This window comes from Bemisia tabaci, chromosome 2 (genome assembly GCF_918797505.1).
Source record: "Bemisia tabaci chromosome 2, PGI_BMITA_v3".
NCBI lineage: Eukaryota > Metazoa > Arthropoda > Insecta > Hemiptera > Aleyrodidae > Bemisia > Bemisia tabaci.
Genome location: NC_092794.1, coordinates 65,957,132 through 65,983,982, shown reverse-complemented (window position 1 = coordinate 65,983,982; position 26,851 = coordinate 65,957,132). Strand labels below are relative to the sequence as shown.

Here is a 26,851-nt window from a genome sequence, read left to right as displayed (position 1 = left end):
AAGGAAATTATTTGCTCCGTCTGGCAGCACTGCTGAAGCTGATCAGCGAGGAGGGGGAGGGGACATGGTTGGACGGGGACATGGATGAATATACGGGGAGAAAAAGAGTGGGGGCCGTATGCGGCTTCTTGCTCTACCATTCGCGATTCGCCTACCGTCACCGTCCAGTTTCGCAACACAATATACTTAAAAGACACTATTCGGCGACGCGATCATTTGACGCTTGTTTAGTTGCTTTAATTTTTGCTCCCTGCTCGATAGACACTATTCCAAAAGCAAAGCGGGAAGATATGCCTCCAGTACTTGTGAATTGATTCTTCTCTGCGGACAGATATATCGTAATATGAATAGGAGCAATGCCAGAAAACGCGAATTGTGCAGGAGCATCGGCCGCTCTGGTGTGAGTTGCAATGTACATTTCCTAAATGTATAATGTTGTTTACGTTGTAAGTGCACATTGTGTCAGGAAACTGTGGATTTTTAACTTTAACACATTTTCTTTGCGATACGATACAATCCCCCCCCCCCCCCCGCCATCCGGTGACCACTAACCATGAAATCTCCATGCTGATGGCCTTGTCACATTCTCACATTCTCAAGGAAGTCCGACTGTCGTACCTAAATTTTAAATAACCTAACTTTATCTACGATCTGGCTCCGCTAATATAGAGATAAATTAATTAAAATTCAGATTGGATAATGAAATTCAATTATAAGGAGAAATTGGCTAAAATGCAATTTGACACGATAATAATCGCATAAATGCGCATTATGGCTTGACAGAAATCGAAAACATTTTGAAAAACCCGGACTAAAGTGCACCAAACAATTGATGAATTCTGACTAAAAAATACCATCTAAAAATTAATAAACTCAGCTGGACGTCGAATTTCATTGCGAGGACTAATTCTAAAACTGTATCTGATTTTTTTCTTCTTCTTTTTTTAAAAAGCAAAAACAAAAAAATTGTCCTTCCAGGTCGTCTTTGTGTCTTAATAATCCATCTACAAAGAATCTCCAGTTTTTCGGTGTGACAAATTGTGCATCACCAGAACAATGATCTCGATCACAATATTACTGATCATCGTTTCGGCTGTGGCGTGGGTGCTGCATTTGGTACAACCTTCAACAAAATTTAAGCGCCTGGGTGCCTTAATCCCAGGACCAAAACCTTATCCACTCTTGGGAAATATACCAAATGCTGGAGTCGACTCGAAACGTGAGTTGTTATCCTCTCCATACATTTAATTATTTTATGTTTATTTCAATTTTCCTTTGTTCTGTCCGTCCTCGTTAACCGCGCTCCAAAAAATGTCGCGGAATTCTGGTTCTGAATTTGCTATCCAACCAGTTGAACCGCGTTAAGCAGAAAGGAACCAAGCCACATCGGCTTTTGCCAAATTTAACTGGAATTCTTTGCAAAAGAACGTTTGTGCGAATTCTGTGGAAAATTTTAAGGAATTTGCTTTGTACCTACTATGCAGAAAATTCACTGATTGCACAAAAATTCGCACAACTGTTTTCATGTAAAAAATTAAAACGCCGAATTAAATTTGGCAATAGCTGGTGTGGCTTGGTTCCCTCCTGCTTATGGAAGGCGCATACAAGCAACTATTGGGGCTCTTGAGCCACTCACTTTGCCTATTCAGTTCACTGAAGGCTAACTGGCTGGGATACGGGATGGCAAGCTGGGACGGTGCGCGCGCGCGATATTGTGTGTTGAATTGGCGACACTTTGTCACCAAAGAAATAGCACTTAGTTGATTATAATTTAAAGAAAAATCACGGACGGATGTTCATTTTTGTAATCGGTCACTGCCGCTTACCAGCTAAAAGTGGGGAAAAATTCGGCGTGATCCCGTACAAGAAAAAGAGAATAGAAAAAATTACTCAAAATAAAACGTCAATATATGTACCGGAACTTCTTCCTACCTTAACAGTTGAATCAACACCATGGTTTCCAACCCTGTCACGTTAATTGCATTTTTGTTCCCAATTTTTGCAGGCATTAATTCTGTGTTGAGTGGGATTGCTGATAAGTACGGAAGGACATTTAGAATGTTCCTTGGGCAGGATTTAATGATATTCCTCTCCGACCCGGAGGATGTCGAGGTGAGATTTGATTTTTTTAGTTAGTTAGGTATTATTGCTTGAAAAAATTCAGCCGATGAGCGCTATTATTATGTCTTTACAGGATTTACGAAAGTCGATATCCGTGAGAGTGTGCTTTAAGTTAGTATACACCGGTGATTTCAGCAGGCATATTAGCTATCGACAATACCTCAACTCAAAGAGATTTCAAGTCAGGAAAGTTTCAGGGGTCATCTTAAAGTATTTTGGCCAGTGGCGTGGCGTGAATTGCGGTACATCGATTGTTATGCCATTCAAACCTATGGTAAATAATCGATTATTAAGGTGTTCGCTGCGAACACCCTGTTTATCGATCCATTTTCATAGGTTTAAATGTCATAACAATCGATGTATCGCAATTCACGCAACGCCACTGATTTTGGCCTTTCGCCCCCGTCGTCATAACGCCCAGATTTACAGAGCGGACAACCAAGACGTAGTTGCCTAGGGGCAGCAAGTCTCGGAGGGAGAGAAAATTATTTTAAAACATGTTTTTCTTTAATTTATTTAATTTTTTCCAATTTGTATTTTGAAATATGGATTTCATTTTGCAAAAGGAACCAAGAGCATTGCAATGTTGCTAAGATTGTGTAACTTGTTTTGTCTTGGAAGAAAAACCTGATCTTCTATAAAAATTGACTATTTTACACGATAAAACATGTAAATTTAAGACAAAAATTTCCACGTTAATGTCATATTTTTGCACGATTACAGTAGTCTTATGGGGAGGGTGAAGTTTCACAATCTTAGCAACACGGCGATTCTCTTGGTTCCTTTCTGCGAAATGCAATCCATATTAGACGAAGTGGTAAAGTAGTTTGAGTAAGATTTGATAAAAAATACATCAAACGTGCTCCAAAAAAATATCATATTTGATGGAGCCCTCCTCCCCTCGCCTTGGTGCAATATTTCTCCCACCGCGATTGTCGCGGGGTAGAAAAATTCTGCTTCCGTAAAGGTGGCAAAAAGTAAAAATCCGGACGTAACCGCCGTACTATAATTACGTGATGCTGAGAGGCTCAGACCCGATTTACTTTAAAGAAGATATTTCCATACCCATCTTTAAAAAAGCTTAAATGCATCTTTAGCAGAAATTGTCGAATGCAGTTCTAAGAAGTATTTTTTTCTCGTTAGATTGAAGAAGTTAGGTTTTGCGTAAGTATGTCTTTGTTTATTGCCCAAGGAAATGATTCTTTATTTCTTATTTTTTTCCAGTTTATTCTGAGCAAAAGTAAACAACTGACTAAAAGTAGAAATTCTATGATAGCAGGGAAACCTTGGATAGGCGAGGGTCTTCTCATAGGACCAGGTAAGCGTGACGTCCCTTCGTCGCTCCTCTGACGTAAGGGCGTATCTCGATTCTGACATGAGCCCTGGAAAACATGGTGTTATATGGACAACAGGGTCCAAGTGAAAATCGAGATACGCCCTTACGTCAGAGGGGCGACGCCTTGTGAGCCAGTGCAAAAATCCTGTAAACAATGTCCCAAACCGCAGACCTAACAGCACCTGTCCTGAGTAATACGTAAACACGATATGAAGGAGACAAATAATACAATACCCTTCACACTCAGATGCTTCTATTTTCTTCTTTATCACTAGCCATCAGTACCAACGTGTGCCTCACGCGTTCCTAATCAGTCATTCAGCCGCACAATAACTGCCACTATACACTTTGAAATAGTGAATTCAATCTATTTCACGGTGTTTAAATTAATTCGTTGTTGATTAGCTCATAAAAAGTATAAATTGAAGTAGTTGAACTATATGTCTACGTTTGAACAATATACCATTATTTTTTTCAGTGAAAAACCGCTCACACATAATTATCGGTCATGATAAAAATGAATTAAAAAAACGATGTATTTTCCTTCAGAAATACACTTATAAAACGTTCCTGGTTGAATAAAAAAATAAGGCGATATAATTCGTATTGTCAGGAACAGTAGTAACTAATCACGCTCTCAAGCTGGTTTGTTGCCTATCTTGAGGAATTGAAAGCGAACTTCAGGTGGATTATATTTTCCCTTCTGTTTAGGTTCACACATGGTGCGTTTTTCGCACCTAAAGATGTTCATAACCAGTTATTGAGTACATATGATAATGCTTTATAAACCTCTAATAAAATATTGCTTTGTAGCCTATACGTGAAAAGTGTGTAAATTCTCCTCAGAAATTTTTCGAAAAAGCTAGGTACCAAGAGAAAAATATCTGATTGCTTTTATTTTTCAGAGGATAAATGGAAAATGAACAGGAGACGTTTGTTACCGGCATTTCACCTGAAAATCATTGAAAATTTTGTGCCAGTCTTTCATAAAAACAGCGAAAAGCTCATTGAGGAGATGAGCGCTTTTGTTGATAAAGGGGAGGTTGATATCACCGAACCCTCTGCTAAATTTGCTCTCCGAAACATATGCGGTAAGTACAATCAATATACTTATAAGCTTATTTACAAAATGAAGCTCCGCGAAGTTTGATTGAGAGATTGCATTTTACATCACTTATTAGGTAGTTAATTAGAAGAACAATTATATAGTATATTGCCAGTGATGCAGAAAAGGTGGAAAAAGTTTTACCATTGAACAATGATAGAATACTCGCCTGTTGGCATTAAGGAATAAAGGTAAAACTTTTTCCTACTTTTCAGCATCACTGGCAATAAATATAATTTTTCTTCTAATCCCGACTCTAATCCACCAAGTTTCCTCGGTCACACTAGAAATATGAATCTCTCCATTACAGGTTAAAGAAAACAAAAGAATCGTCTACAAAAAAATAAATGGGACAAAAAAGCAACGCCGCAAAGTGAGGGCCAGGGCCGGATCCAGGGGGTGGCCACATGGGCCGCGACCCATGGCGGCAAATTTAGGGGGGCGGCTTTTGACTTTTTTTCAAACGTAGGTATAAAAAATCGGATTCAAAAAAAAATTGCAAACGAGAAAAGGCGACAAAATCTCTCATTTCCTGAGAGTATGGTAATTTCTAATTTTGTCGTCTTTCGGCGATACAAGAGGTAGCACCTTTAATTAGTCGGGTTAAGAGAGGAACCAAGCACCCAATTTGGCCTGGAACGGCGCGGCGCAGAGTGAAATGATGACGAGGACTTGAGATTGAAAGGAAAATCCCTCGGCGCGGCGGTCGGCGTGTTACACATATTAGCGCCTACAAGACTGCATGAATACTTCACCCATTGCGTCAAACACAGTGCGGTCAGCAGCGGTCGGCGGGAAACGCATGGCGCCTACAAGAGTGCATGAATATTTCACGCATATTGCGCCAAAGGCAGTGCGGTCAGCGCGCCGCGGCAGCGGAAGTTAAAATTATTAAACCACATTTATGTTTTGCACATTTTTTTGCAAAAAATGTGTCCAACACGAGTAAACGTGTCTTATGCAACCCGCCCCCTCCGGCACGTTCACTTGATGGTTTTTATTTAAGTTTCAGAACGAATGAGAATGGGGCGGCAAAATACAGGTGGCCCATGTGCGGCAAGTAGGTAAATCCGGCCCTGGTGAGGGTTGTGATTTTTAAATACTCAGAAATTATGTGGGAGGTAAGGCAAAGGTACGCGAAAAACCGTGGTTGTTTTCTGAAAATTAATAACATGAAAAAGGGATGATATATACTCATGAAATCGGTTGTATTGAAAATTTAAATTTCAATATACGTACTGTCAATAGAAATAATAGCCATGTTTCATCGTAAAATTGTAGAAGTTTCTACGTACCTCTTACCAGAGGTGGATCCAGAAATTTGACAACACCGGATTCCCTCCATTTAAAGCTATGTTAAATAATCGATTCTTGTCGGGGCACCTGACCCCTCAAAGAATCGATACATTTCCATAGGTTTAAATGGAGAAAAACGATGTTGCCAATTTGCTGGATCCGCCAATGTCTCTTACAATTTGCGGTTTTCCTCCTCGTTTTCCGGCAAATTAGCATTGCTTCTGAAAATATCAGTTATATGTACATATGCAGTAATCTTTATTCCTTGCGAAGTTTCTTTGATAAACCGCAAAATAATAATTTTATTTTTTTTTTATTTTTAGAGACAGCCATGGGTATTAGCCTAGACTCAATATCAGACGATGATTTCTACTCAAAAGCAGTTGGCGAGTAAGTATTTTTATTTACCCGTGTTGTCATATTTTATCATTATGATAATAAACTTGACTCTTGAAATATGATACGATGATAATATAGTAAAAATCCATCCAGTATAGATGGTAAAACCTAGGATTATCACTTTAACACGCTGACTTCAGGGTGATTGCTTTTTAACAACACCTCGCAAAAAAAAAAAAAAAAAAAAAAAAAAAAAAAAAAAAAAAAAAAAAAAAAAAAAATGGTGCTGATTCCAGAGCACTCTGTTCACAGGATCACAGGGCTTTAAAAGTTTCTGCGTCATAGTTGAGAATGCTTCTTAAACTTTGAGAGCCTCTTCCGCAGAAGTGGATTTCCCACCGGGAAATTGGGAAGTTTTCGGTGGGCCAGCCGCGGCAAAAGGGGAAAAAGAGAAAAAATTAAGCAAGAAAGGGAAAAGGGAAAAAGAGATATGCGGAGGAGAAGGGAGGAGAGAAAGCACGAACTGTAGGTAGGTACACGTGGGCCGAGAGATTGGCAAGGTTGGAGTCCAACAAATAGTTTTACTTACTGTGAATTTTTCGTTGGTACTCTCTCAAACATAAAGAAGATTTCAAGGAGGTATTCTGATTACTTTAGTTTCTTCTCGATGAAGTCAATTATGATCGGAGGTTTTAAATGTTGCGAAAAAGACACGCATTTTTTTCGATTATAGCCGTAATATTTCGTTATCAGAAGTGGGTAACCATTGAAGACGACTTGGTTTTTTAAATACTATGTCTGGATACAACTACTCGTGTTCAACGAATGCCCGTGTTGCATACGCGTAAAATTGAAGGCACTCCGCTTTTCTTGATCGCGACATCCTGACTGCAATTAGTTATCATTTTATTTTTCACTCATAACCTTGTCGTATTCGCGCCATGGCAGTAAAATGCGTCCAAGTGTGTCTTGCAACTTACCGAATTTATCATGAGTGAGGAACTTGTGGTTCTTGTCTACGTTACAGCAACCCCCTCGCTAACAAGAAAGATGCTCAGAAGATTGCTAAAAACAGAGGCTTCTTGATTGAAATCGAGCACTAAACCACTCTCGGAATATATTTTTCAATGGAAGAGCCTTCTTGTGTACTAAATTTTTTTTGACAAGGTTAAAGGTAGCTTACATCAGAAAGGAAGGAATTTTAAGCAGAACCAAGCACTATAGTTATTATTTGCTCAACATACAGTTTGATATCAATGCCTAATTTGACTTTCATTGATTAAGGTCTTTTCGCAAGCAGCAAGTTCGGATTTTTATTTTCATAATGTGAACTGCAAACATTTATTTTTCAATTGTGAGTCAATTTTGGAAATTTCCAATGTGTTCAACATGTCCTTCGTATAATTTTGATAAGGAATCATCTGCTCTAGTGCTTAATTTCTTACCCTGTTCAGTGGTCCATTGCAACCTCGAGGACGATCCGTCCCTTTCCAACTTGTTTTTACTTCTTTTTCGGCTGGCTGTTTTTCCGTAAATCGCACTATTTGGCAACACCGCAGCAATGCATTGCTCAAGTGCTCACCCTTAATTTATGACCAACAAAATTTAAAAGCAAGACGGATATCCCTTGAGCACAAAACATATGATTGCTGCGGCCTGGGGTTCCCATTAAGAAAAGCAGAGCGCCTGCAATTTTGCGGATATGCAACACTGGCATCCCTTCAGCACGAATAGTTGTATCCAGGCGTTGATGTAGGCGCCCTCAATTTTTCCTACCTATTATAACGGAGTATCGATGGCTGTAATCGGAAAAAATCATGTTATGGAATTTGTCTTATTTTTTCTGTCGGTGGAACCAATTGAAATATGGCCGGAAACAATGACTTTCGAGGTCATGACCCTCCCTAATTTATCTCGCAAAGAAAGCTACGGTGGTTCCCAGACCCCAACTTTCTTGAGGGTCGGTTAGGTTGCACATTTTTAATCGGACAAGCTACTTAAATCCATATACTTCGTATATCGACAGCGTAAGTCGGCAATCACGTAACTCGTTTGCGGTGTCTGAAAAACTCCGCCTCTATGATATTATTTTAAAAGAGAACAAATTTTCATCATTACTTGAAGTTTTTGCAGAATTTTCTTCGCACAAAAAAGAAAAATCACGGCAGTTTTAAAGAATTTCCGTTGAGACTTTTCCGTTTAAAAAATAAAGTATGACAGGAAGTCTGCGACGTAGCAAACCGAGTTATGTGATTGCCGACTTACACTCGATTCATAACAGACTAGGTCATTGAAAATTTGTGTCCCGCTTAAAATGTTTTGCCTAACAAATTAAAATGGGCCAGATCCCTAAATCATGATCATACGACTAACCGGCCGGCCCGTCGAAAATGTACGACAATTTTGACTATTTTGAGCCCCATGCACTGTGTACTAAAATTATTTTAAATATTTAAGGTCAACCGCATTTACCGAAATCTGGCGGTATTTTAATTGACGCATTTCTCTGCTTTCCACAGGCTCAACGCAATATTCGCCACAAAAATTTTCGTCCCTCTTTTTAAGAACAAACTTTTTTACAACTTACACCCTCTCGGTAGGAGAGAAAAACAACTTCTACGCTACATTGACAGCATTACAGAAAAGGTTAGTGAATTCACGCGTCTGATACATATTTATGTGGCATGTGATTAAAACTATTCCTCACTTTTGATTGATTTGCACAATTTATCGGCGAACCAGGAACCTTGAAATTTTATGAACCGGTCGTTGATTTCATGCAAAGGCTATAACCACTGGCTACTCTATAATACGAACCCGGTGACGATGGAGCAATTTTCGAAAAATGGAAAAGATAGAAAATTAACTTGAGAAAATTTCATCATTCTAATAATGGTCATGCCTATTTATGGGAGCGACGTGGAATTTTTAAAGAAAATTTTATGCTTCATCTGCCATTTCCCCTAGCTCATGACTCACCATTTTCTACCCATTTTAAATCCTTATTATTTCAGTGGATATCATGAATAGTGAATGCTGGTTTTCTCTTTCGCTTATTGTTAACAGGACTGCTCTTTCAATTATTTTCTATAAAGGTGTATCCAGATATTGAAAGACGCTGTAAACTATGGGGCCGTTCATAAAATACGTAAAGCTAAATTTCGGATTTTTAGATTCTCCCACTACCCCATCGTAACGTTTCGGTGATGTAGGTCTCGATCTTTATCCTTTAGCACGTAAAATGGACTACATTTTGCAATTAGGAACTACTTATAAATTCAGGCCCGGTTTAAAAACAACGTATGTGCCATTAGTTTCCCTGTGCTCATAAGTGTTTTTTCAGATGAGCCAGAATTTATAGCTCCAAATTGCAAAATGCAGTCCAAATAACAAAATGCCGCATGCAACGCTCTCTCCGACTCTCCTCCTCCTAGAGCGTTACGTATTTGGAGTGCATTTTGCAATTTGGAACTATAAATTCTGGCTCTTATGGAAAAACACTTATACGTGCATAGGGAAACTAAAAGCATATTCGTTGTTTTTAAACCGGGCTGGAATTTATAGTTCCTAATTGCAAAATGTAGTCCATTTTATCCCTGGTAAAAATTGGCAGTTGAATCTGTGTTCCAAAATACCATAGACCTACAGCCGGCTGTAAGATTTCCAATAGCTTCTATAGCCGGCTACACAATTTCTTATAACCTTTTATAGCCGATGGCGATTGAGCAACAGGCAGGCGATAAAGTGTATGCTAAACGTTACCACTTACGGATGCTAGGACTTTGTGAGGTTTTGGACTACTGCTCTCTTTTTGGGCCGCAGTATCTTGATTTATTTTGCGAGGAAAGCTCCGTACTTTTGATGGGTGCCTGCCATTCCTAATATATTAGAGCGCCTTCAGTTTCGTATGATACTGTGCAATACCTCTGGTGTGAAATAGTTGCTTCAAGCGCCGTGGCACGCTGCGGCGCGGCAGGCGGGCAGCCATCGCGAAACGCGCATTGGCGCCTACAAACCCAACAGGGATACTTCACGCGTTGCGCAATGCGTGAAGTATCCTTGTTAGGTTTGTAGGCGCCAGTGCGTCGCCGCTCCGCTTTGTGTCAGGCTCTAATATTTAATCTGGCGGAGTCAGCGTTATTAGACTCGTGATATTGAAATGTTTGCACATCCTGTATGGATTATTCTCATTTTAATTTATGAAAAAAAATATGTATTAAAGGAAAATACAGTGTGTGTTTTGTAAATATTAAGGTGGTTCCGTATCAAACTTAATGATTTCCTGGAGCCTTCTTTAGCCGGCTATAAGATTTCCTATCGTATTTCGAAACGCAGCTCTTATCGCCAATTTTTACCAGGGCAGTAGGATGTATGTTCCAAAATACTATAGACCTACAGCCGACTGTAAGATATAGCTTCTACAGCCGGCCATACAATTTCTTATTACCTTTTACAGCCGATGGCGATAAAGCTACAGCCAGGCGATAAACTGCAGCATAGGCCGGCGATGGGAACTGTAGCCCGGCTATATAATTTTTCATCGCATCGTCCAGCCTGTCTGTATGATTTTCCTCGCTTTTTACTGCCAGATATATGATTTTCTATCACCTTCTACAGCCGGCTATATATAAGCATTCCGACGGTATTTTGAAACGCAGCTCCTGTTGCCAATTTTTACCGGGGATAAACGGTCAATAGAGACCGTTTTTTGCCGATATAGATCGGCAAATACGGAGACTATTCCGGCCGTATAATAAATTAACCGAAATCTCCTGGCCTAGCATGACTGGCCAGCGGTAAATGAAGGCGTGGCAAGTCGATGAAAGCCGCTCGTCAGGACGTCGCTACACCGTCGAAAAGATGCTTTTTAAAATGAAAAACTTGAATAAGTTCGCAGTATTTTAGACATCCGCATTAACGCTCCACTCGTCCTTATTCCTCATCTTGGAAAATTGTGAACAATTGTATCACATAAGAAAAAGTATCATAAAAGAGTTGTGGGCTCCGAGTAAATTTCCCCTTCCCCTCAATTTTAATAGCTTCAATTATTATTGATCTAAAAACATGTTTTGGTTGCCTCCTCGAGTAAGAATTAATCTGTTTCTGCTGCTGATTTTTGGAAACCGACGAATTTTGGGGTGTAAGTATTACTGGTTAAGAATGAAATCCAATTCCAATCAAACGAACTTCAATACCAAATTTGTACTATCAGCGATTGATTTGCACCCTTTGCAGGTTATTCGATCGCGAAGGGCTGAGTGCAGAAAATGGGATGTTGAAGACGGTAACGATGAACACCTTGCAGAGGGTAAGTAGGTGAGAGGCCCAATCACGCACCTTCTTTAACACGGAGTCAGCTCTAAATTATATATATTTTGTAACATATGCTTGGGCCAAATGTGAATAGGGACACGTGCACCAAGGCGATAGCTGTGCACATTTTTTACAAGTATATGTAGGTACATCAATCACACGGGGCCAAGTAACACAGATTGCAATTTATCGTACTTACATACGGTACCATTATTGCTAGTGCACCGCAGCGTCGTGTATATTGCCTATCCACTGATTGAAGGCGTACATGTATTGAAATTTATTGAAATAAAATTGAAATAAGTTGCAATTTTTCATTGCACTAAGTACTTCTCCGAAATACGGAGCTGTCACTTCATCAATTGTTTAAAGTGGGCATTTACAGACCAAATGCTGTAAAAATGTTGCAATTTCATGGTAAAAAAAAAATTCAGTTCTATAACAATAAATCGCAATTTTATTTCAATATTTTCATCGCATTGAGCTCCATGGGAGGAAGGGCGACCATTGGCACCGTGATTTTGTGAGGCTTGATTATATATTGACGGTGTAGGTCAGCAATCACTTAACTCGGTTTGCGACGTCGCGTCGCAGACTTCCTGTCATACTTCATTTTTTAAACGGAAAAGTACTCAACGGCAATTCTTTAAAACTGCCGTCGTTTTTCTTTTCTGTGCGAAGAAAATTTTGCAAAAACTTCAAGTACTGATGAAAATCTGTTCTCTTTTTAAAAAAATATCATAGAGGCGGAGATTTTCAGACACCGCAAACGAGTTTTGTGATTGCCGACTTACACCGTCGATATGTAATTTGTTTTCCTTTTTGTGAGTACTTATACATATACTACTTTACTGCGAGGTGCTGCTTCATTCATAATCATATTAAAAGATACAGAACGTTTTGTTCAGCACGTGGTGCGTATTGGCCCGCGCCTGGCAGCCTCTATTCCAAGTCATGCTTCTTTGGTGACAATATTTAGTTTCCTCTTCCCTCGTCTTCGACCAAGTTTTCATTATTTTCAATGTATGGCTTTCAGACTTTCAAGGCAATAAAATTCCATGGAAATGCATGCGTGCTTCTTTAAGGTGAGAAAACTCTCAGCATATAGAGTAATGAAATATTCAATAATTTGAAATATCATCCGATTTATCTCATTACTCTGGCGTGTTTCAGAGGCGGGTCCAGTAATTTGGCAACACCGAATTCCCTACCTTTAAACCTATGTTCAATAATCGATTTTTGTCGGAGCACCTGACCCCTTCAAGAATCGATACATTTCCATGGGTTTAAATGGAGAAAAACAATGTTGCCAACTTGCTGGATCCGCTAATAGCGTGTTTCTTTTTAGGACAGAGAAGGCGATTGATTTTCTTGGATCTTATGCTTCATATTCAAAAAGAGGACAGTTCTTTCACGGATCAACAAATCCGAGATGAAGTCAATACGCTCATGTTTGCCGTAAGTGGAAGTTGCATTTCTTTCTTAATACCTTACCCTATAGGTGCTTTATCATGTCAGACAAATGAATCGAAATGAATTATTCTCTCGGCATTTTGTGACTCATTTTAAAAGTCCCTATGGTGCAAATAAGGGATGAAATTTTAAATACTATACGGGTGAGATGCAGACTGCATTTAATTAGGAAGAACAGGAAAGGCTGCGGACTCCTTAGGCACAATATAAATTCCGTGAGTAATTGCCATAGGGTTTTCGGAAATCAATCAGGTTGATTCCGTTGGCAACATACTGCAGCGGTGCCAGTATCCCAGCCCAAGTAGCAGTGATCGTGATAAATAGCGATTTTATCGGTTGGTCATCGCGATTATATTGGTGGCAATTTATCGCGATATTATCGAATAAAAAATTGCCATGTACGGCGATTTAATTGCTGTGCATAACAATTTTTGGTTCGTTAAAATCGCGATCAATTTTCGTCGATAAAATCGCCATTTAAATTTTGAAAATATCGCGATGAATATTGTCAGGCGATAAAAGCGTGATTTTATCGCGATGAGATCGAGGATAATCGCTCAGATGTTAATGATCCTGGCGATTTTATCATCGCAATATATAGCGATTTAATCGGCGATAAAATCGCTGGAATAATCGACATCTGCATGAGCGATTATCCTCGATCTTATCGCAATAAAATTGCAAATTTATCGCTCGGCAAAATGGCAATTTATCGCGATATCATCCAAACAAAAATTGCAATATATAGCGATTTAATTTCGATTTTGTCGTAGAAAATTGATCGCGATTTTATTGAACCAAAATTGGATGGCGATTTAATCGCCGTATGCATCGTAAATTTTACTTCGCATTCCATACATGTACGACATTAATGACATGGACGACGTAGGCAATGTATGGAATTGATACCAATATAATTGCGATCACCGACCGATAAAATTGCAATTTATCGCGATCACTGCTGCAACTTGGGTATGGGCGAACCTTAAGTCTAAGATTTGCTAAGGTGAACATAGAAAGGAACTGAACGCATCAAGAATAGTTCTTGAGTAGGGATGAATGGTTGAAGGTAGACGTTGCGGCGTTGCGCGGTGTGATAAAGAAAAGCAGAGCGCCTTCAATTTTTTGCACACAACACGGACATCCCTTGACGCGAATAGTTGCATCCAGGCGTTGTGATTACCTATGAAGAGCGCCTTCAATTTTTTGCACGCAACACGGACATCCCTTGAACACGAATAAATGCATCCTGCAGGCGTTGTGGTTACCTAAGAGCGCCTTCAATTTTTTGCACACAACACGGACATCCCTTGAACACGAATAGTTGCATCCTGCCGGCGTTGTGATTACCTAAGAAGAGCGCCTTCAATTTTTTGCACGCAACACGGACATCCATTGAGCACGAACAGTTGCATCAAGATGTTGCCGCTAAAAAAAACCAAGCGTCCTTAATTTTTTTCGCTTAAATCACGGAAACAATGTTGCCCCATCACGTTTTGAGTAGCGCTGTCACTTTTTTGACTAGCCTAGTATTGGGGAATGTCGTCCATTTTTTTTACCAATTCTAAAGCCAGGCATGCAGCAATCATGCAGAGCTCTCCTGCTAGTAAAACGCACAACTGTGCATAATTTGAATGTTAAAAAAATTGATGTAGAGATGTAGATTTTACAGCTCCCTTGTATGGTTTTGAAAAATTCCTGATTTAAAATTTTCGACATTGAAGATCTCAGAGAATGAGTAAATCCTCCATAAAAATAAGGCATCGAAAATAACGCGAATCGATATCTTATGAAATTGATTCAATGAATAATTGAATAAAGTAAAGCAGCTACTTTTTGCGCGGCAATTAATTATTCCCCTTATTTTATTGGCAATTAATTTATTTTGAAATCTTCACTTTTTTACTTAATTTGTCTTACTTCCTCTTTTCAAGGGACATGATACAGTCTCTGCGACGACATCGTTTTGTTTGCATTTGCTGTCAAAGCATCCAGAGGTTCAGGTGAGGACTTACCAGCATTGCATGCATGTTTTCAAAAACAACCAATGACTCTATAGTGTGTAAGTTCTAAATTTGATGCTCCTCCGTCTCTTTGACTTGCCAGTATGGAGCTATCTGGACTGCATTTTGCAATTTGGAATCATAAATTCTGGCTCATCTGAAAAAACACTTATGTGCATACAAGGAAACTATGGTACATACGTTGTTGTTAAACCGGGCCAGAATTTATAGTTCCAAATTGCAAAATGCAGTCCATTTGTCTCTCGCTATATATAATGATATCCGTAAGGCGTGAGAGCCGAAAATATGATTGAGGTGGTCAGTAATGGTATGTGAGGGGAGATAGATTTCAAAAAATATACCCCATCTCGATCTGCGCATCGCCGTAAACGTGAAGAATGTTTCAGATTTTGGAGAAGAATGAACTTTTTGGAAAAGCACAACCTTCACAATCCAGCGAAAACGAAAGTTTAAGGGTTGATACGAAACAAAGATAAAAGTTGGGGACTGTACGTGCCGTTATTCCGTGAGACAAAGAGGCTAGATTGTGAGAAATGGTCTGCGGGCTGTTTATTGAAATTGGTAGACAGAGCGATAGACAGAGGAAAAAGTGGAGTGATATATTGGTTGAAAAGGGTGGCCCCCATAGACTAAAGGGAGAAAGGATGGGCTAGCCGAGGGGTCTCTCGTGTGTTGTTGTTAGTCAATTACTTACTTTCTGTGTCCACTGTAAGTGTCCGCTTCAACTAAGGCAGTGGCGTGCGGTCCGGATAAGCAAGGCAAGCACTGCTTGCCCAAAGATTTCAAGAGAAAGAAGAAAATTACACCTAATACATGTTTTACATTTTAGCAAATATAATTTATAAGGTGTTCAGTAAGTAAATTGCATTAAAAACAGAAAGAGAAAGAGACAGAAATACGTATAGAGCCACGAAAGTAGGAAAGCGGCAGAGAGGATGGAGGTGGCGCAGCGCGCTGCGCGGCCTGAACACGGGCCAACTCATGCGCTGGAGAGTCGCTTGCGATCAGCTGAGCGAAGCGCCACTGCTCAGCGGCGGAATCAAGGCAGGCGGGGAGTGCGGTACGTTCCGAGTCCGAGCCCTTCGCTGCGCGATCGCAGCTCGCTTCTCTTGGCCATCTCCTGGCCCGTCACCGCAGCGCGCTGCTTCTGCCTCCGATGCGCTATCTTGTTCCCTCTTTCCGTCGCGGTCGTAATTGCTCCTCCGGAGCAAATGCCCTTAAATTCTATAAAATGTCGCTCACTTGGATCAATTGGTGATGAATTAGAAAAATTTCACAATCATGTTTTAAACGCAGAAAGCTGTTTTTTTGGGGGAATTTTAAGTAACTCAAAAAATTCTAAATGTCATAGAATAAAGACTATGATACCTCAAATAAGTGGCATGGCAAAATTAGGATTTAAGAGCATGGAGCCGTCCTCCACTGCTCAATAACATTCGAAACAAGTTGAGTAAACGAAATCATAAGTAAGAGAGAAAGAAATGAAACCACAGTTTTTCAAGACGTTCCATCAGATTTCATCCGCAAAACAGAGCAAATAGAGTAAAATTTTAAGAATTTTCTAGGGAGGCTCCCTGAGGAGGGGAAAGAGGCTACGTTAAACCACCCCCCCCCCCCCCTGGATGGCGAACGCTAGAGCTTGCCCTATCACCAAACCCACCGCACGCCACTGACTAAGAGGTCCAGTTACGCGATCAAATATAGCCATCAAACTGAAGCTCTGAATGGTGGAAAAAGACCTGAGGTGAGGATGCGACCAATGAGAGGCCCAATTTGGTGGCTCAATTTGATCGCGTAACCAGACCTAAGGAGATCGCTCCATTTCCCTTTTATTGTCTTCTTCATCTATCGCTTTGTCTATCGGCGCCATGTTCTTGTCAACGAGTTCCGAGCCTGCGGGCTGATTATTGAAATTGATAGACAAAGCTATGGACAAAGAAGGCGAGAGGGGTATGGAGGGAGCTTATTGGTGGAAGTGGGTGGTTACAATGGACAAAGGAAGTAGGTGATTTACCTACTAAATGACAATTAATCCACGAGGGACCCTGTAGTTAGTCCATCATTTTCTACCTTAGTTTCTAAGAGCCATCCATTTTAACCAATAGGATCGCTCTATACTTCCAATGTCTTTTTTGTCTATCGTTTTGTCTATAAATTTCAATAATCAGCCCGCTGGTGTGCGCCGCGAGCTTCGGTCACTTTTTCGATCCAAAATGGCAATGCGGAATATGTAGTAATTTCCTATCCTCTTTACATCAGCTGGCCGGGTCCCCATGTATCGAAAGCAATCGATTGTATATCGAAAAAGTGACCCGGGGTGACACGCAGGAGTCTCGGAATTAGGGACCTGGAAAATGCTTAAAAAAGGCGCCAGCTGTCTCGTTTACATTACGACTCTATGTGGACTGAGATAAGCAGAAAGGAACCAACCCACATTTTGGAAAAAATTGAGTTACGAGTGGTTTTGAACTCAACCACTGCTCTACTATCTATCGCCGAAAATTCAAAGTTTTTGTTGGAGCAAATTTTGCAGAAATTGAACTTGAAGTTTATCTTTTACATTGAGTCTTATGCAGGAGCCAAACTTTAAACCTCTTTTTCTCGGTTCGGTCCCGATGTGGCTTGGTTCCTTTCTGTTTAACTCCGTCCATGTGCTCTATGTCTATGTTCAAAGATTAGCCCACAGGGCTTCGAAACTTTTTACTTGTTTGCTCGGGCAATAAGAAACGACGGACGATGCGCGACGCTGTGTGGGTGACTTATTCGACAAAGGCGGAGCTAAGAGGAAAGCCCTCTCCCCCCTCCACTCCCTCAAAAATGTTCGCAAAAAACTGAGTTCTCGTGGTTTTCAAGAATTCTTTATTTTCAAGATGAAAATCGGCTGATACGCAGGCTCTCTTCCTTACTACGTACCCTCAGGCACTAATCCCGTTTCATGCGCTTTTTCAGGAGAAGATTTACGAAGAAATCAATGCAATCCTAGGAGGAAGTGACAGACCTCCAAGTCTCAAAGACTTGCAAGAAATGAAGTACTTGGAGCAAGTCATCAAAGAAACATTACGAATGTACTCGTCCGTCCCAATGATAGGTCGCTGCGCAAACGCTGACTTACAATTGAAAAGTTAGTAATTTTTTTTTCTTTTCATTTGAAACGAAGATCATGACCGTATCTTTACTTTGTTCTTCAACTTGACCAAGAGGCAACGAGGCTCTCGATCGCTCAAATTCTTACCCTAGATCAACTCCTAACCATGGTGATGACGTTCTTTATGAATAAATTCAAACTTTCCGCTCATGGAAGAGAGAATAATTTACTTGGATTCAATTGCACGCTGAACGTAACTATGAGAGTCTTAGCAATATGAAAATATGGCAACCTCAAGCTGGACGCTTTGGATCAGCTGTGGCAAGTTGTTCACACTTTGAACAACACAGGGTGGAAAGAAACAATGCTCGATTGAGTAGTCTGCTAAAGGCGTTGTAGTGCGCGATTTGACTCGCGCAGGGTATTGTTTTCCCTGTGACTGGGCAATTCAAATTTCCCGTAACCAAAAAACTGTTAAGGTGATTCGTCAAGCTCAAGTGACGTGGACGAACTGGCATGAGATATATCGCATCGATTAGGTCAAAAATCTCGGTCGATTTTGAATTTTTTACGAAAAAAAGGACGACAGCCCCTGCGCATGAGCCTAAAGAATCATTCTAAGCCCAAAAATTAATAAAAATTCCGAGAAATTAAAGCAGAATAGTGTTTGGAAAAAACCTCGCATTCGATTCAGCCATCAATTTCTGTATCGAATGCGAGGTTTTTTTCCAAACACTATTCTGCTTTCATTTCTCGGAATTTTGCAGATTTTTGGGATTAGAATGATTCTTTAGGCTCATGCGCAGGGGCTATCGTCCTTTTTCTTGCTGAAAATTCAAAATCTGCCGAGATTTTTGACCTAAAAGATGCGATATATCGCATGCCAGTTCGACCACGTCACTTGAGCTTGACGAATCACCTTAACATCTTAGCAAGGAGTTGATTTCAGTAATTTTTGTTACGCAAATCATGTTTTTACGTGGAAGTTTGGTGAAGAATCATTTAGCATATATAGTGCTTAAATTCTTACCTTGTCTAACATACATATGGTCCATCCAATCTAAAAAAGCGAACATAATATAGAGAACTTTTTTAACTCTTCTTGGAAAATATATTTTATCTAGAGAAACGAGGCAACTTTGGAATGCTCATACGGCGTCGAAACACAACATGTGTCTTTTAAGCCTCATTATTCGATGCCGCCATTATTCCATTGCGAGTTCAAATAATCGCACAATACACAGTGCGGCCGGCTGTAAACGCATATTAGCGCCTGCAAGACTGTAGGAATACTTCACGCATTGCGCCCACAGCACGGTGCGCGCTCTACGTGGTTTCTACTGCTTTGTCCCGGCAAGGGACACACATTGATTGAGTGCAAATTGCAATTTAATTTCAATATTTTCGTTGCACTGCGCTACTTGGGAAGTAATATACTTCTGATCCATGGAATAGATAAGCATTTAACGCTTCGCCAAAGGTTGTAGTTTGAGGGATCAAGTTACCAACTTGCTTTGTGATTTCAGATGGCCTTATAATTCCACAGAACGCTGATATTGTTTTATGGTTGCACCGGATGCACAATGATTCGCAACTGTACCCAAATCCGTCAGTTTTTAATCCAGATAATTTTTCGCCAGAAAATGTGCAGAAAAGACACCCGTATTCGTTTTTACCCTTCGGAGGAGGATCCAGGGATTGTATCGGTGAGTTAAATGTATTGCTTGTGATTTGCAGTAGTGAAATGGCCACGCATTAATATACGACGTTGATAAAATAAGTATTTTTGTCAACCATAAAAAAAAACAATTAATTCTGTCATGCGTGAAAAATAATGACATGATATTGTCACCTTTCGCAAGAGTTTGATCAGACTACTTATTATAGATAAAAGCTATCCAGAAAAATTGTTTAAAATAATGTAGTCATTTGAACCTCTTTATGTTCGAGGCAAAAGTAAACTGCATTATTTTCCCTGCAATATACATTTTTACGTGCATTATTCACGTAATTATAGGAGATTCTCATACAACATTTTTGAAGCAGAGTTTTCGGGTTCCGGCGCGGCCAGAGTTGCTAAAAGAAATTTCATCGAATGAAATTTCATGAAATTTCACAAGAAATTTCATGAAATTTCTTTTTTCCCAATGAAATTTCTTTCGACCGACAAAATGTCAAAAATGCTTATTTTTTCTAACAGAATTTGTTTTGAAATTTTGGTTGGTCATTTTATCGGGCTTGATTGATAATCCCATCGGGAAGAAAAAGTGAGTACAAAACCCTTAGAATTTGTTTTTATTTTTAAAGAGAATAATATTCGTCAATTAGACCAGTTGGAGCGCGGTCTTCTCTCAGCTTTTCTCTTCTGGTATTCTCTTACTCTTTCTCTTCTGGCAGTTCTGGATCATCAAGGGGAGGGGGACCGGGGACCCTAACTTCAAATTTCAAACTGTTAATTTCTGAAAAAAATCAGAAACAAATGAAAAAAACATTTAAATTGTTTCAAAGATAGTTCAAGATCCCTCCCTCCCTTTTGTACAAAAAAAAGAAGGATATACTATTAGGGGGTACTTAGTACTCGGATTCTTTATAGTCAAGAAATTTGTTTTGCTCCAAATATGAAAGCTAACGTCTTACTTTATCCGTAAAATTTATTTTGGTGTTCAACCGGTACGGCTGTGCGCTGTGTGTTCAACCAAAATTTAAGAAAAAAAATTCAAAATTATGTTTTTGCTGTTTTACTCAACTTTCTGGGCATTTCTAAAGTTCCCTTTCACAGTTTACCACGTGCATACAAATGAACTTAAGGAGATTCATAAGTTTCAAGGGTTTAATCCTGAATACTGCGTGTTAAATGAAATTTCACGAAATTTCATTATGAAATTTCTTTTTATAATCTTTCATGAAATTTCTTAACTCTGGGCGCGGCTGTGAGTGCAATGACGTGGATGGTGGCGCAGAAAAATTGCTTTCCTGTGCGTTTTTGTGATTGATTTTTTTTTTTAAATGGAGACTTATATTATATAGGTAAATCAAAAGATGTGTCTGGTTTTTTTTTTTTTTTTTTTTTTAATACAATATTATTAATTAGCGAGAAAATCTACGGGAGACCTTACTTTTTAGATGACCCTCGTTTTATAATCACGAATTGATTTTGAACATTTCTTTAAAGAGGAAAACATTGAAGTTCCTTGAAATAATAATCAAGCATTTGTGTAAATATGTTTCAGGTATGAAATACGCTTACAATGAGCTGAAAGTGGGACTTTCTAATCTCGCGAGGAATTTCATTTTCCTTCCATCCGAGACACAAACGGAGCTGTATTTAATAACAGAAATAGTGCTGAAAACTGACTCGGGCATTCATGTGAAAATCAAACGACGATAACACCTTTTTAGACGTATGGCTGCTGTAAACTCAACGGTCACGAAAAATATTTTAGTGTATTCAAATGTTTGACAATTTTCAAAGTGATAGCAATTGGGAAACTTCTTTGTAGGTACCTAAAATTATTCTCAAAGAAGGCTTTTAACATTTTATTTAACCCAGAAACATTACGAACGTGTCGGCATTTAAGTGTGTCTTGAATGTGTAATCTCAGCCTTGCATACAAATAAAACAGCTGACACATTAAAATTTTGAGTTGTGACTTTTGTGCTGTATCCTAAAACTTATTTGAAATTACAAAAAAGGGGAGCATGAGTATGAAAAAGACTCTCCGGTATATCTCATTATTTTAAACCTGTTTCAACCCAAAACTTGTCACGAATATCGGAATGATATTCTTTAAAAAAGGAGGGTGTGGATACCCCATACATGGTTAGGTTTATGGGTATACTAGCCGTTCTGGGCGCGCTTCGCGCGCCCGTCACGCCTAGCCGGGGGCTACGCCCCCTGGACCCCCAGTCACTCGCTGCGCGAGTGACATTCGGCTCGCTTCGCGAGCCGATTTTGTAGTAGTTGCAAATTTTTTATCACTATATTTTGAAGATTTCATAGAAAACATTATGAAGTTCTCATTCCACAATTAACTTGTAGAATAATAATGGCAGGGCAAGAAATAGACTATATCTTATGGACGGTTCCCGCTTAGTAAAAACAGCCAACACCACGAGAAGGTGAGGAACCATTGTTAGCCACTTTTTTTTTTTACTTTTCTGAAAAAATTTACTGAAATTTTAGTTGCGTCCCCTATAAGGAAACACGGAGAAAAAAATTTTGTGCATGGAACCCGAAGCTGATTGTGAGATCATATGGATCTCTGAAGTTTTCGGATCACGCATCCGAAAAGTTAAGGTCCATCATCTGCCGAAGTTCGGGTCAGACAATTGAAGTAGTTCGGTATATACCGAAGGTTTCAGGTCACACATCTGAAGTACTCGGTGCATACCGAAGTGTTTCAGATTTCTGACCCGAATTTCGGCAGCTGGACCTCAAGTTTTAAGAGATTCATATGATCTCAACGTCGGGTCCCATGCACGAAGTTTTTTCTCCGTGTGAGTATTAATATAAATTTCAACACAGTCAAACACAGTAGAGAACCAAGGAAATCACAGTAGAACAGAGAAAAAATACCGTCGAATAAATAAAGAAAACTATTATCGAAGAAATTCTAATTATTTGGAAAGTAATTCGCTGGCGTAGGTAATCAATGCGTAGCTGCGTAGGAGCATGAGCGAGATTTATCATCAACTGACCGCTGGCCGGTAGGTACCTGGGTGGGCGAGCGACAATACGTAAGCGGTGGCATATGGTTCGATTGACAGAGGAGTGGGGAACGGTCAGACGTAGGGGAAAGGTTCAGGCTGAACCGTTCAGCACAGCGCAGCGTCAGTCACCGGGTGGGGAAGAGAGTCCGGGAGGGGACACTTCCCCTCGAGTGAAATAGAAAAAGGCAGAATCCTTCGAAGTTTATATTAATGATGGGGATCCATATCCTCCGTTAAAAGGTCCTGAGAATTAGATATCCAGCAGGATATGAAAGGTGTAAATCGGGCCATTTGTTAAAAGAAATCGACCCGAGTTATCATCAATACTGTCGCGAGAGGACATGGCACCCTAGTAAAAATTGGCCATGGGAGCTGCGATTCAAAATACCATAGGAGTTCTTATAGCCGACTGAAGAAGGCGATAAAAAATCATATAGCTGGCTGTAGGGCTATACACGAAGCGATAAAAAACTATACAGCCGGGCTATAGTTCCTATCGCCGGGCTTTACACTTTATCGCCTGGCTGTTGCTTTTTCGCCATCGGCTGTAAAAGACTATAAGAAATTGTGTAGAAATTCGTGTGCTTTGTAAATCCTTAAGTTTGTACGGAATCACCTTAATATTTACAAAACGCACATTACATTTTCCTTTACTACATATTTTTTTTTCATCAATTAAAATGAGAATAATCCATACAGGATGTGCAAACATTTCAAAATCATGAGTTGAATAACGCTGACTCCGCCAGATTAAATATTAGAGCCTAACATAAAGCGGAGCGGCGGCGCACTGCTAGGTTACACTGACTAACGCAGCTAGAGCGAGCTAACGGCGGCTGTTAGCTGCGCCGTTAGCTTAAATTTGCCGCCCAATTTTTTTTTTTTTTATCTTAATTTAAGTTGATGCAGAAAATTAAAATAACATACCTTATGAGAGTCTCGCAGCTATCAATCCTGAAATACGAGAAAAGGAGGTCATTAATATCACACGTTGCATTGAAATGTGGAAGGATACTGGTAGTTAATTATATGTAAAGGACACAGGCAATATGGGATTATTCAGCAATTTTTAATTGCTGTACTTCTGGGAAATAGAAAGGAAAAGGCCGTTTATACATAAATATACAGTGATTTTCCCTGATTTTGTTAAATGATAGTAAACCACGAAAAACGAGCGTGCACGAAGAAAAAAACGTCTGCATGGGACCCGCAGACGCAAATGACAGAGCGCCTTCAATCCCTCATTCTTACTAGGCACGGATAGTTGCTTTAAAAATCATGCTTAGCACATCGCTGTATCAAAACTGAAGCACGAAAGATACTCGTATCCTACGCATGTGCACAACTATTCGTGCCGCAAAGGTCACCTTATCGGGATTTGTCTCATCAGCAGTCGATGAATACCTCATTGAGGGGAGCACTAAAGATACCCCACCATATAATAAGTTTTGGGGGACTTCCTCCCCGCTCCAAAATGGAGGTTCCGGAGGCTTGCTCGGAAAATTTTTGAAAAATTAAATGGTCTCAGGGTCAATTTAACAGGAGCTGTTCTCACCGAAGAAGTGATTAGATAACAGTTTCTAAGATGAAAAATGTGTCACGTCTTGTTTAGCAAAATCTCTCTCATTTGTTCGAAGTAAGAAAGAGTCTCGGAAATTTTTAGGAAGGCTATAGGGCCTTTTCTGCCGTGATAGCGAAGAGAGCAGTAAAAGTGCATGCTAGGATGAACCTGGAGACACACAAAAGCATGTGCTAACCATGGCTCACAAAGAAATGCACTTAGGTACTGCTCTCATCGGTATCAAGGCAGTTTTGGACCTCCTATATGCCATCCCATCCCTGGTAAAAATTGGCAGTAGAATCTGTGTTTCAAAATACCATTGACCTACAGCCGGCTGTAAGATTTCCAATAGCTTCTATAGCCGGCAACACAATTTCTTAAAGCCGATGGCGATTAAGCAACAGCCTGACGATAAAGTGTATGCTAAACGTGACTAATTACGGATGCTAGGACTTAGTGAATTTTTGGACTACCGCTCTCTTTTTAGGCCGTAGTATCTTGATTTATTTTGCGAGGAAAGCTCCGTACTTTTGATGGGTGCCTGCCATTCCTAATATGTTGGAGCGCCTTCAATTTCGTATGATGCTGTGCAATACCTCTGGTGTGAAATAGTTGCTTCAAGCGCCGTGGTGCGCTGCGGCGCGGCGGGCGGGCGGGCAGCCAGCGCGAAACGCGCATTGGCGCCTACAAACCTAACAGGGATACTTCACGCATTGCGCAATGCGTGAAGTATCCCTGTTAGGGCGTTTCACTGGGCTGATTTCCAAGATTTTCCGGCTATCGACAGGCGATAGTCCCCAGATGAGCCCGCTCTGTCCAGAGTTTGGCAATATGACCCGGGGTTCTAATATTTGGGTTGACTAGTGAGCTGGGCAAGGGTAGGGGTATTAAGCAAAATTTGAAATTCCCTCCGATGAAAAATGACGGGAATTCCAAATTTGGCGGAAAATCGACCAAATTAGAGATATTGAATCTTGGTTTTTTTAGTCACAGTTCGTTCGGAAGATCAACCGGGATGATTCTCAGGGTTTTCGCGGCTACTACTGGGAGATATTCCCTGGATAGTACCGCTCTATGCTGAGGGCGCGATACGATGATGTGATACCTGAGGGTTTTCCAGCACACGCTGCGACACCAGCACAATATAACCCCATCTCGGCCGATGCCGATCACCTTTAAACAACAGACCCAGTGGCGTGGCGTGCTTTGCGATGTATCGATTACTATGCCATTTAAACCTATGGAAAATGATCGATAAAAAGGGTGTTCGCAGCGAACACATTAATAATCGATCCTATACCATAGGTTTAAATGGTATAACAATCGATACATCGCAATTCACGCCACGCCACTGAACAGACCGCTCGGCATCAATGGATCTCAGTCCGTCGGCCTTCTCTCTGGCCTAAGTATACTGGAGCTCCAATGTGATGCAATTTTTAAGATCTGCTTCGATTTTAGGGGAGGGTATGGATTCGATCGACATGAATCGATCGAAAAATGAAAACGTGAATCGATCGACATGAATCGATCGACACCGATTCGATCGACAAATTGGTAAAAAAAACGGTGTCGGTTCGATCGACATGAATCGATCAAAAAATGAAAACGTGAATCGATCGACACCGATTTGATCGACAAATTATTAAAAGACCGGTGTCGATTCGATCGACATGAATCGATCGAAAAATTAAAATCCTGTATAAACACGGCCTAAAACGTGATTCGATCGACATGAATCGATCGACACCGATTCGATCGACAGTTAAATTAAAAACACCCGTATCGATTCGATCGACATGAATGGATCGAAAAATGAAAACGTGAATCGATCGACACCGATTCGATCGACAAAATTCGATCAACTCGGGTTTGTCGATCGACTCACGGATTTGTCGATCTACTCACGGGTTTGTCGATCCATTCACGGGTTTGTCGATCCATTCACGAGTTTGTCGATCCATTCACGGGTTTTTCGATTGACTCACGGCTTTTGTCGATCGACTCACGGGTTTGTCGACCGATTCACAGGTTTGTCGATCGACTCACGGGTTTGTCGATCGATTCACGGGTTGGTCGATTGATTCACAGTAGTCACACAAACCGAACGAATTTAACTGAAAAACTCAAGAAAAGAACGCGGATAGGATAAACTAAGGTCTGGCGCTGAAAAATCTTCATTTGTTGATCCTCAAGATTTCTCTCGGCGCAAAACACAAGGACCATTTTCAGCGGGACTTGTGCTCTCAAAATTTCCCGTGATTGGAGAAATGCTTGGAAATTGAAGGAGCGTTGAAACTATGAATCACTTCAACCTGAACATAAGCCAGCGAATCCCTTTTTGGGGGGGACGTCGTGTTAGGTAGCAGCGGGTACTCGATGTGGAAAGCGAGACGGGCGCACACGTGTAGTCTGTGGAAATTCCGCGCGACTGATCAAAACTCGCGCTTCACGGCCGAGCCCGGGCTCCGACGAATCCAGTTGCGTG

At 40.3% G+C, this 26,851-nt stretch overlaps 2 protein-coding genes across 5 annotated transcripts in view; one reads left to right on the top strand and one right to left on the bottom strand.

Moving 5' to 3' along the window:
• LOC109039801 (UPAR/Ly6 domain-containing protein bou) overlaps window positions 1-26,851 on the bottom strand; it is a 155,721-nt gene that overhangs the window by 9,688 nt on the left and 119,182 nt on the right. Inside the window, exon 4 of the mRNA XM_072296104.1 lies at window positions 23,730-23,756. The gene's annotated coding sequence lies outside the window, so the exon portion shown is untranslated. The remainder of the gene's footprint in view (window positions 1-23,729; window positions 23,757-26,851) is intronic.
• On the top strand, window positions 134-21,729 carry LOC109039807 (cytochrome P450 4C1). 4 transcript variants are annotated; one of them, XM_072296099.1, is made up of 13 exons: window positions 134-400; window positions 979-1,219; window positions 2,006-2,112; window positions 3,346-3,439; window positions 4,363-4,548; window positions 6,182-6,248; window positions 8,717-8,843; window positions 11,433-11,505; window positions 12,859-12,968; window positions 14,918-14,986; window positions 17,957-18,128; window positions 19,619-19,798; window positions 21,323-21,729. In XM_072296099.1, exons 2-13 carry the CDS (start codon window positions 1,057-1,059, stop codon window positions 21,478-21,480), a joined length of 1,506 nt encoding a protein of 501 aa, XP_072152200.1. In that variant the 5' UTR covers window positions 134-400; window positions 979-1,056; the 3' UTR covers window positions 21,481-21,729. The 4 variants fall into 4 exon arrangements, with proteins under 4 accessions (XP_072152200.1, XP_072152199.1, XP_018911027.2 ...); XM_072296098.1 differs by having other exon boundaries at window positions 953-1,219; XM_019055482.2 differs by having other exon boundaries at window positions 134-446; window positions 953-1,219.

Bases quoted from the DNA above. Each gene is read 5' to 3' on its own strand.
- LOC109039807 (XM_072296099.1), top strand. From the start codon at position 1,057: ATGATCTCGATCACAATATTACTGATCATCGTTTCGGCTGTGGCGTGG. The intron at 12,969-14,917 runs GTAAGTGGAAGT...CCTCTTTTCAAG, and splicing joins TCAATACGCTCATGTTTGCC to GGACATGATACAGTCTCTGC. The intron at 18,129-19,618 runs GTTAGTAATTTT...TTGTGATTTCAG, and splicing joins CGCTGACTTACAATTGAAAA to ATGGCCTTATAATTCCACAG.